The sequence below is a fragment of the Cyprinus carpio genome, chromosome B24, assembly GCF_018340385.1.
Source record: "Cyprinus carpio isolate SPL01 chromosome B24, ASM1834038v1, whole genome shotgun sequence".
Lineage (NCBI taxonomy): Eukaryota > Metazoa > Chordata > Actinopteri > Cypriniformes > Cyprinidae > Cyprinus > Cyprinus carpio.
Window position 1 is genome coordinate 13,898,924 of NC_056620.1, and position 10,359 is coordinate 13,909,282.

At 42.6% G+C, this 10,359-nt stretch overlaps 1 protein-coding gene across 1 annotated transcript; it reads left to right on the forward strand.

Moving 5' to 3' along the window:
* Positions 1-629: 629 nt before the first annotated feature.
* Positions 630-10,359, forward strand: LOC109050222 (basic helix-loop-helix domain-containing protein USF3-like). The gene is made up of 7 exons (XM_042751757.1): positions 630-785; positions 1,472-1,560; positions 1,663-1,727; positions 2,288-2,319; positions 2,433-2,515; positions 2,641-2,737; positions 2,927-10,359. The coding sequence occupies exons 3-7, from the start codon at positions 1,681-1,683 to the stop codon at positions 9,769-9,771; spliced, it is 7,104 nt and encodes a 2,367-aa protein (XP_042607691.1). The 5' UTR covers positions 630-785; positions 1,472-1,560; positions 1,663-1,680; the 3' UTR covers positions 9,772-10,359.

A 10,359-nucleotide genomic window follows, 5' to 3' on the forward strand; every position in this document is an offset into this window, starting at 1 on the left:
TCACTTTTTTTGAATGTTTCATTTTCCCCCTCCCCGTTACCTGCCTGAGTGTTTCTACATTTGAATCCTAGCTTCTCACTTGTTACCGCAGCAGAAATAAATCCTCCCACAATACAACAGTTACATTTCAGTGATGTTCACTGACCACCACCTATTTCTCATACACAATGTGGGAGCGTTACAGGTTAGTTCTAGAGTTATTTTATAGGACATACAGAACCAGATCCCAGGAAAAGCCCCGACTCAGTGCATGCCAGAGGAGACATGCCCTCTCCATTGTAGTAAAAGCATGTTTTTGTTCCTCCTTTCTTTGGAAAATTTTATCTTTTTCTGGAGCTCTATATTGTATGACTTTTAAACCTCTAAATAAAAATTACTATTTGCATTATTTTTCAGTGTATTCATTGTTTTAATATAAACGTTTTAATAGAAATTTGTAATTTCCTTAAAATAATATTTTGAGATTTGTTTTTTACGATTTAATTTTTACAGTTTATTTTAAGATGTTACAAAGTCCACAAAACGTCACTAACAACAAACATTCACTTCTCCTGCGTTGTGTGTGTTTTCCGACGTCCTCCTCAACGATAACGCCCCTTCGAGCACGGTTTCGTGATCTGATTGGATACAATCTCATTCGTCTTCGCTGTGATTGGACAGAACGGAAATCCCGCCTCTGTTTTGTGACTGGCAGTTTTATGCTAGGTCGGAGATGGAGTAAATTGTTAAGGATCAACAAAGTTTTGACGGGGATATCATCAGCTCAAAGGATGGACAAGCAGTCGGTAGGTCCTTTTTAAGTGATGGACCGGCTGACATATTGTGTTAAAGATAAGTGATGCGGTTAGTAATCGTAAACCATGGTAATGTGTTCGCTGTCGTGTTACGTTAGCTCACTGCCAGTTAACCACTCAAGCCATCTTTGTATCTTAAGGGCATACAAATGCATACAACTAAAGAGGTGTACGTTACTATGTGTACAGTCAGCTTTGTTCTCCTCAGTCTGTGTTGTATTTATTTCCTCTATTCAGGCTCAGAGCTCAACACAGATATAGTCTAGGTTTCAAAGCTAATAAGCTAAGTCTGTTAGCTAGTTCAGTGTTAAAGAGCTTTACATGCTAGTGGTGACAGAAGAGTCAAATTGGCTTTTTGTACTGTATTTACATGCATATGAATTTTGATTTGTCAAATAAGCTCAGTTAGGTGGAATCTGTATTTAGTTTGTGTTGCTAACCCCTGACTTTACAGTTTGATACCTAGTTATTGTTTTGAGGACTTGCAAGTAAATACAATGTCCATCTCATTTAATCTTCAAGGCTTCCTTCATGTCAAAGCACAGTGTCCGTGACAATCTGTACAGAATATAGAAGACAAGCAGACAATAACATTTTTTCACAATCCTGTGATAATCTTTGATGTGAAGTGATGTCATATATCTCAATCTATAATTATTTCCCTTTTCTTTTTGCAGTTTTTTATGGAGCATAGACGTGCATGGATCTATGGTCTCCAACACTGTTGAGCTCACACACATGATAGCTGCATGCTTAGTGCTGGAAGGTAATTTTGCATTTACCCCCAACAACAACATATCCCCTTACATATATTTTGAGTTGCATTGCTTTCAAATAAGATTTTGTTAATGTGTTTTGGTATTAACAGGCTGTAAAGTGTGCCAGGATGCCGGAGATAGTACAGAATCAAACAAATAACCCAAAACTGCCACGGTACCGATCAGTTCCTGCTTATAGCATTTATTGAATGTCATGGCAGTTCTGATTGAACCCAGCGAATTATATCTTTATTAAATTTACAGTTTGTGGGAGTTTTTTTTTTTATGGCTGACACTTAACAATAAGGTTTTGTATTTTAATGTTCTGTAATTTAATTATTTTAATGCAGTAAATGCAATAGGTAACAATAAACTACACTTTATAACATTTATTATTCAAAGTTATTGTTGTATATATTTATGTTAGTAAATGCATTATGAAAGAACATGACATTGAACAAATGTATAAATGAACATATACTTGAATAAATATACTTTGTTATTGTTAGTTCATCATACCTAATGCATTAATGTTAACGAATTGACTCTCATAGGAAAGTATTACAATTTTATATTTATAAATCTTTGCTTTATATATGTGTATATGCATTTATAATTATGAGTAAGAATGCACTTTAATTAGTTAGGTAGCAGTGTTCTGATGTTACTGTTATTTTTTTATTTACTTATGAGCTCATGTTGTTTATCATTTAATAATTTTCTGTGAAATGTTAGGCGGAAGAAAAACAAGGAGATCCATAATGCAGGTGAGAAAGCATTATGGTAAAAAATTAGGCTAACTGTTTTTAAATCTCATTTCAATATTAAATAAATATTTTTTGTAAGTAATATGTTGTTTCTTATTTTTCTTATACATCAGTGGAAAGACATCGTAAAGAGAAAATCAATGCTGGTATAAATCGGATTGGAGAACTTTTGCCTTGCTCTCAGGCCTTAAAACAGGTAAATGTGTAACAGTACTAGAAAGTAAGCACAGTGCTGTTTAAGTGCTTGTTAAGTGCTGTTGTTGTTGTTGTTGTTGTTGTTGTTTATACAGAGTTTTCACTTTGTAATATTTTGACTTATAGAGTAAAAATATGATTCTGGGAGAGGCCTTTCGTTACATCACTGCGCTAAAGCAACAAAATGATGAAATGCTGCTTAATGGAGGAGACAAAGTCCAAGGTGAGCCATGACTTAATTACAGCAGTTAATTGTATAACTTGCGCATTTACATGTGATCCATGAACATTTTCCATACTGGGATGTGGTTTTATTAAGATAAGTACTTCAATTAAATGCCAGCCAATGCATTCTTTGTATGCTTATGTGCTGTCATTCATTTTGACTTCTGTGTTAAATATGTCTCTGCAGCGGAAGAGATAAAGCGCTTACGGCACCAGCTGGAAGACCTGCGCAAGGAAAGTGCTCATTATATTGAACTCCTCAAAGCTAATGGCATCAATTTCCTGGATGACCCCACTATACACTGGAAAGGGAAGCAGCGCTGTGCAAAAGTAGCCAAAGTCACTCCAACTCACTTGATGTCAAAGGGAATAATTGTCTACTCCAATGGCAACAGTTCCTGTCCTACAGGCAAAGTCTCAATTCCACCAAATCCAGTTTCTCATCTTGATAAACAGCCAGCAAATGCTGTAACAGTCCAACCTGCATATGATATAACATTGGGTACGGGCCAGTCTGTTGGTATTACGAACGGAGCACCAGTAAATAATGTTGTAGTCTCCTCTGCATCTTCCCACATACCTGTAGCAACTCTTATTCCTGCTGTGTCAAAGCCATGTCTTACAGTCTTGGAACAATATTCTACTCTGGCACCTGCTACTCCAAGATTAAACCCTCCTATGAAATATATTACTCTTCAAGGTGTATGTCCCCAGCCTGTTGTCAGCACCCCAGTCCCTCCACAACTTCAAACAGATAACCCAATGCCCAGTCTCACTTCTGTTGCCTGTCCGACCACCCCCCTTCAGCATATGCTTAGCCTGTCTTCACTGCCTCAAGTTGTGATCAGTAACTCAGTGGTTCCTGTTGCTCCATCCACTGAAATTCAGTCTGTTAGCACTATATTACCAGCAAGCTCTACCCTTCTTAGAACCAGTGCAACTAGTAGCACTCAGACTACATGGACAACACTACAGCTTGCAGGAAATACAGTGCAACCTGTGTCCCAGGCACTTGTCACAGATGGTGCCAGCATTTCACATAATCCTCAGCAACTTTTTGTATGTTCAACTGGGACCAAACACATTGAGGAGCCTGCTTCTATCCATTTGCAACCACAGGCTCCTGTGCAACTGCAAGCCCCAACACCAACATGCATTCCTGTTCAGCCATCTGGGCCTAGACCTCCTCAGATATATTCAGCAGTTGTACCATGCCCTCAGAGAGCAGTACCACAACAGTCTTCAATTCTATCAGTGCCAGCCGTTGTATCCCAAGCCGTAGTGGTCCATCAGCCTGTTGAAACACAGACAGAACAGTTGACCAATACACAATCATCTGTTCGGGCACAACCTGCATTATTACCAAAACCTCAACCCAACTCTGCTCTGATGACCACCTGCAAGCCCACCCTACAACCTAAAAATCCTGTTCAGCCTGCTCTGCCATGCCAGCCTCATTCTCAACCTACAGTGGTGCCCCAAGCCCAGTCTGCCGTTGTGCCTCAACTGCATCTCAGTGTGGTGCCTCAAGCTCAGCCAATCATAAATCCACCAACTCAGCCTGCCCTTGTGCCTCAGCCACAAGCTCCCACACTGCCAGTGTTACAGACAATGCAGTTATTGCAGTTGAATTCTGAGGAAACACCAGTTGCTGTGACCTCCTCTCCTCCAAGTAACTCACATGTTGTTATTCTGCAACAGGGAGGCTCATGTCCAGCACCACAGGTTCTCAGAGAGGATGTCACTAGTCAGACACCCTGCCAGCACATTGTCATAATTCAGGCACCTACTTTGACCCCTGCGCCACAGAGTCATCACACTGCCGTTGTGTCAACTGCAACCCCAACGTTATCCAGTCAAATTACCACTTCAAACACTACCTGTACAGCTAGCATGCAGGCAGCTGCTACAAAGCAGTTGGTACATATTCTTCCACGGCCCTCAACCCAATTGCAAGCACAAGCACCTCAGACTATCACTGTGAATGGACAAGTTTATGTTCTGCAGCCGGCAAAGTCACCAGATAAGGGAAACTCTCAATCTGGTCAAAGTGTAACTCAGATACTTCAGCCCACCTGTGAGGAACCCACCTCCAATGTTGCCATGAATTGTTTAGGTGCTCTAACTAGTCTTAGTCAGAGCATTTCAAAGGTCTCAAGTCAAAGCAATGTTCAGATATACTCCATTGCTCCACCTTCATACACTACTGTGCAACCTCTTCCGACATGTGGTTCAGAAGTCAGCACTTCTATTGAAACTGTTCTTTCTTCCTCTGTACCTGTACCCTCAATTGCTGCTGGCAGTGCAGTTAAAATTCTGCCAAAGAAAGGTTGTGGCACTTCTGGAAATCAAACCAGACAAAACTCAGTTAGGAGAACCAAACTGTTGAAACGAAAGGAACCTAAACCCGGGCGAAGTTTGCGTAGAATTGCTGTCAAGAATAAGGCATTTGTTGCAAATGATACATGTTCTGAGTTATCCACTGCAGCAAAAGTTGATGATTCGGTTAGTTCTTTAAATAAAGATATGGTTACTCATGATGTTAACACGCAGAGAGGACCTGTCCCAAACAGTGTTAGTTCCATATGCAGTAGTTCTGCAGTCATTAGTGTCAGTTCCTCCAGTGAAAAATCAGCAGACAGTTCTGTTGTGCCTTCAGTAAATGGAACTATTGTCAAGCCCACACTGGCTGGTGGAGACTTTTCAAAGACTAAAGCAAAATCTGATGTCCACTTGCATAACAATGAAACAGTTAGTAGTATCAGTACTGTAAGTTCTACTCAGGGTAACGTGGTTGTTTCTACAAATTGTGGCAGCTTGAGTAAAGAAATCTTTACTCCAGATATTGGTCCCCAGCTTAATTGTTCAGCGGTTAGCGTTGCCCTCTCATCACAGGGTAGCTCTGTAGATACTGCTGTAACATTGTCAGTTGCCTCATCAGAAGTTCATGTTAACTCTTCATGCAGTGTGACATTTTGTAGTGAAACTACTGAGCAGAATAAGGTGAGTAGCAGTAATGTTTGCACCAGTAGCGAAAGCAGATCAACAGAATCAAGACCCAGTTTTACAGAGAGTTCCCCTCCGCTGATCACTGTAAACTCTGTCCAAAGCAATTCAAAAGGTAAATCTGTTAATTCAGACCTTTGTCAGCCTCCATTTCCAAGTGATAGATCCACACCAAGTCAACAGTTAGGTGTCAGTGCTAATTCAACAGAGGTTGGTCCAATGGTTTCCATCATGGCAAGTCAGGCCATTTCGGAAACACAAGGGTCAGTGAACTCTTCTCAAAATCAGACATCATTTATTGTGCCCTCAACTCCAACTCCTGGCTCAGATGTATCTATGTCAACACAACCTTTTCAGATTCCAGAAACTTCTAGGATGTCGGATCCTTTCAAGTCCCTACAACGACCACCCACAATGAATATGTCCATGACAACCAGTAACCTAGGGAACTGTGCAGACTTCAAATTGCCTGATTCAAATATGAACACACAATCTGGCAAGGATGGACAATCTGATGGTGCCACGGCAAAGAGTGTGACAGAAATGGGTGCTTTTGCTCAAAAAGAGACTGTTCCTCCACAAGTATGTACATTGGAAAATGATTCCTTTGATCCTCCACTGGGAACCAATAGACAGACTGATTCGCCTCTTGCAGGAGGTTCAGGTGGCAGAGGGTTTTCTGTTGCATCATTGCTTCCAGTAGGCCACAACATCAATGCCTCTTCAAGTACATTTGGTACATTTACCTTCACTTCTGAGCAGGCAGAAATATTAGCAATGGCTGCAAGAGCCATATTTGAACAGGACAGTACAGGCAAGAGAACTTCAGGATGCAGTGTTGACAACCCAACAAGTACTGCTTCCACAGGATGGGACCTTCCAAAAATGCAGTCAGTCCCTTCTAACAAGGATAGTGTGACTGACCAGCAGGTTAAACTGACAAAGCAGGCTGATTTACCTGTGTCAGAAACATCATCTCAGGTCTCTGCTCGAGTTCCTCCAGTTGAGCCTTTAGCCAGCAGTACTACTGGCATCAGACTTCCACAGAGCATAGCTTACTCACAGTCCCAGCCTAGTGCTGTCACAAGCCTTAATGTTAATAATCTCATCAGACCAAGCTCTAACCAACCTTATCCAGGATCACCCAATCTTGCACAGCAGGTTTCTGCTCCGTCGTCAGGAGGTGCAGCTGTCATGGTGACTCAGTCTTCCTCACAAGTTCCCCCAACCTGTTCTCAACCTAATGAATATGCACCTTTAAAGAATGCTCTGATGCGGACCCATGTTGGTATTGGAATGGTTGAACGTCATCAGAAGGATATGCCAAAAAGGTCTGCCCAAGATGACCTTATTCTTCCAAATAAGCGTTCAAAACCATGCCAAGCAGGGAATGTTGCAAGAGTGGACATCAAGGCTGCAGATCACGTGCAGATGATGGTTAGTCAGATGCCCTCAAGTACTTCTGCAGTTATGCCAAGAAATCACTCTGATGGTGTGGGGGCTCTGTTTTCTGGTAATACTTTCATGAGCACTGTGCTCCGCCCTACTGATGGACACTGCTCTACTCCGGTTCTAACACATGAACAAACTCAGCCAAGTGTGGTGCACCTGCAGCAAGGACACACACAACATAATGCACCGCAATCTGGGCAGAACTTAGTTGGAAACCCCTACCTCAAACATCAACAACAACAAGAACAAAGACACCTTTACCAGCTTCACCATCACCTGACACAACCAGAATCTCAGATCCACAGTATTCATCAGAGAAACCTGCTGCAAGACCAGCATGTGCAAAAAAAGAGAGGAGTAGTACGTGGTGGGCAGTCCGGACCAAATGTTGGTTTGCAGAAGCAACATCATTTGGAAAAGAGTGGCGTGCAGCATCAGCAACAGCAGCCTCCTCAGCAACACCAACAACAGCAACAGCAGCATCCACAACAATCCCAGCAACATCAGCAACAACAACAACAGCACCATCAACAGCAGCAATCACAGCAACAGCAGCAAAAAGCACAACAGATTCAACAGCAGCAACAGTCACACCAACAACAGCAACAGATGCCACGACAGAATTCACATTCACGTCATCAGCATCTTCAGCAGCAGATTCAGCAGCAGCAGCACTTTGGGGCTAGACAGGACAAAAACTGTGAGGCCCAACAGGCAGGTCAGAGGGCACATCAGAACAATCACTTGGGTCAGCCAGAACGTCCATCTGGACAGGATCATGGGGCTATGCAAAGACTAATGGGGTCTCGTTCAATGGAACAGCAGCAAATGACCTCTCAGGCTAGTAATTCTGTTTCACGTTCTTCGGATCTTGCTTGCACCTCATCACGCCAGGAGCGCCACCGTCTCTCTAGCTACTCAGCAGAGGCTCTGATAGGCAAGACCCCTGCTACTGGTGAACAACGTATGGGCATGCACCTGCAAGGACCTCGAAGCAATGCACAGGACCAGTCAGAATTGCGAGGCTATGTAGATTCATCACGTGGTAAAGGCAACATTACTCACAATTCTCAGAGCAGGTTACCACCTGACCATGCTAATAACACAGACACCCAAAGAATATCAGATTGTGGACCTTTCAAGGCTCTGGTTAGTGGGCATCAGCTAAGTAACTTTGAAGTGCAAGTGTCTCGAAGTGGAGACATGTCCAGCAAGTCTGTACCTCAAATCCAGAGAGGTCCTCAGCCACAAACAGGATTTAGAATGGGTGCAGGGCCTACAGGGGATGGGCGTTCACGTGGAACATACTCGGGTCCGCATCCTGTTGCTCAAGGTGTGCACATTGGAGCAGGATTGACAAGAGAACAGGAGGGATGCCACCAGAGTTTTATGCAAAGCCTTTTGGCACCTCATATCCCTGAACAAAATGGGCACCAAAGGGCAGCCCAAGGCTGTACCCCAGGGAGTATAGAATACAATTGCGTTCCTGGGGCCACTGCTGGAGAACTTCAGGCTAAATCTTCAAGTCCTAATTTGCACCCTGGACAAAAAGCTGCTCCTGTACGTCTAGGGGACAACAACAAAGGCCAAATTTCTCAGGTTAGTGCAAATTTGCATGGTACAACTGTGAGAACAGGTCCACCCCATCCCCCAACACCACACAGCAGTTCAGACACAGGACGTACTCAAGGCTCAACCAGGTCACTCTCTGTTAGTCAACGCCCCCATCATATTGGTCCACCAGATCTACAAAGCACAAAGATTCGTCCAGGAGATCGATCACGGTCAGGCAACTTGAGACCTGGAAATCCTTTTGAACCAGAAAATTCTTTGCCCCTTCCATCAGGTGGAGGAGTGATCCTTGGCCGTACACCAACAGGAAGTGAAGCTAGACGAAGTAGTATTGTGCGTTTCATGGCAGATGGTGCACAGGTCAGCAGTGACAACAATTTAGTGTCCGATCGCTGTGCCATGTCTGATCTCACCCAGAACTTTGGCTTTCCTTTCATTGCTGAAGGAGGGATGAACCCACCACCTCCCATCAATGCCAATGCATCTTTCATCCCACCGGTCACACAGCCCAGTGCCTCTCGCACCCCAGCCCTCCTCCCTGTGGAACCTCAGAACACTTTACCCTCATTTTATCCTTCATATTCCCCTGCAGCTCATCCTAGCCTTTCAAGTGAGATTCCTTTACAGTATTTTTCAAACCAGATGTTTACAAGTCCAAGCACTGACAAGAGTGGCAGTGCACCACTGAGCAACCGCTTCGGTTCTATTCTTTCTCCCCCTCGACCTGTAGGTTTTGCGCAGGCTAGCTTCCCACTTCTAACAGATATAACACCAATGCCGATTGCAAACTCTTCAGGCATCACACCTCATTTATCCAACTTTAACCTGACCTCTTTGTTCCCTGAAATTGCCACAGCAATGCCTCCGGATGGCTCCTCTATGCCAATGTCACCTTTATTGTCTCTTGCCAACACTACTTCCTCAGACTCAAATAAACAATCTAATCGCCCAGCCCACAACATCAGTCATATCCTGGGTCATGATGGGACTTCTGCTGTTTAGGTTTTGAAGGGGTTTTCATCCCTAGCCACAGAATTTATTTGCCTTCACCTCTGCATAGATTTAGTAGGGGATGGCCATGGTATAAAGAATTTTAATTCTTCAAAAGCAAATAAGGCGTGGAACGATCTCAGCTCCCATGTCAGGATCACTCTGGAACTTTGGGGGATGGTAAAATATTGCATTATGTCTGTTAGCCTTTGGTTGGTTTCTTTTGCTTTGTTTGCTGATAGTTTGGGCTGTCATGGTTCTACATGATGTATAACTTGTCTTTATTTTTCTTTAGAACAGCTCACATTGCTTAATAGAAAAAAATGTGTCTGTATGTTCTTTTACTTTGTAGCAACAATAATGTGAAAGCAAAAAAAGTTAAAATTTTGCATTTAATGCTACAGTAGATATATCTGAGCTGTTTTGAAATGTATCAGTTGGTTTTCAAAGGTTTTAAAATATTTTTCCATCTGTAAAATGTTTCTCCTGCAGAATATCATTCCAGAAGAACTTTCACTTATTTATGAAAATGGATTTGTGGTCTGTTGATATTTGTAAAAAAAAAATTAAAAGTTATTAAAAGTTTCTATCTAATCTAAA

Coding starts and splice junctions, on each gene's coding strand:
- LOC109050222 (XM_042751757.1), top strand. CDS start 1,681: ATGCCGGAGATAGTACAGAATCAAACAAATAACCCAAAACTGCCACG. Junction 2,320..2,432: donor CAAGGAGATCCATAATGCAG/GTGAGAAAGCAT, acceptor CTTATACATCAG/TGGAAAGACATCGTAAAGAG. Junction 2,516..2,640: donor GCTCTCAGGCCTTAAAACAG/GTAAATGTGTAA, acceptor TTTGACTTATAG/AGTAAAAATATGATTCTGGG.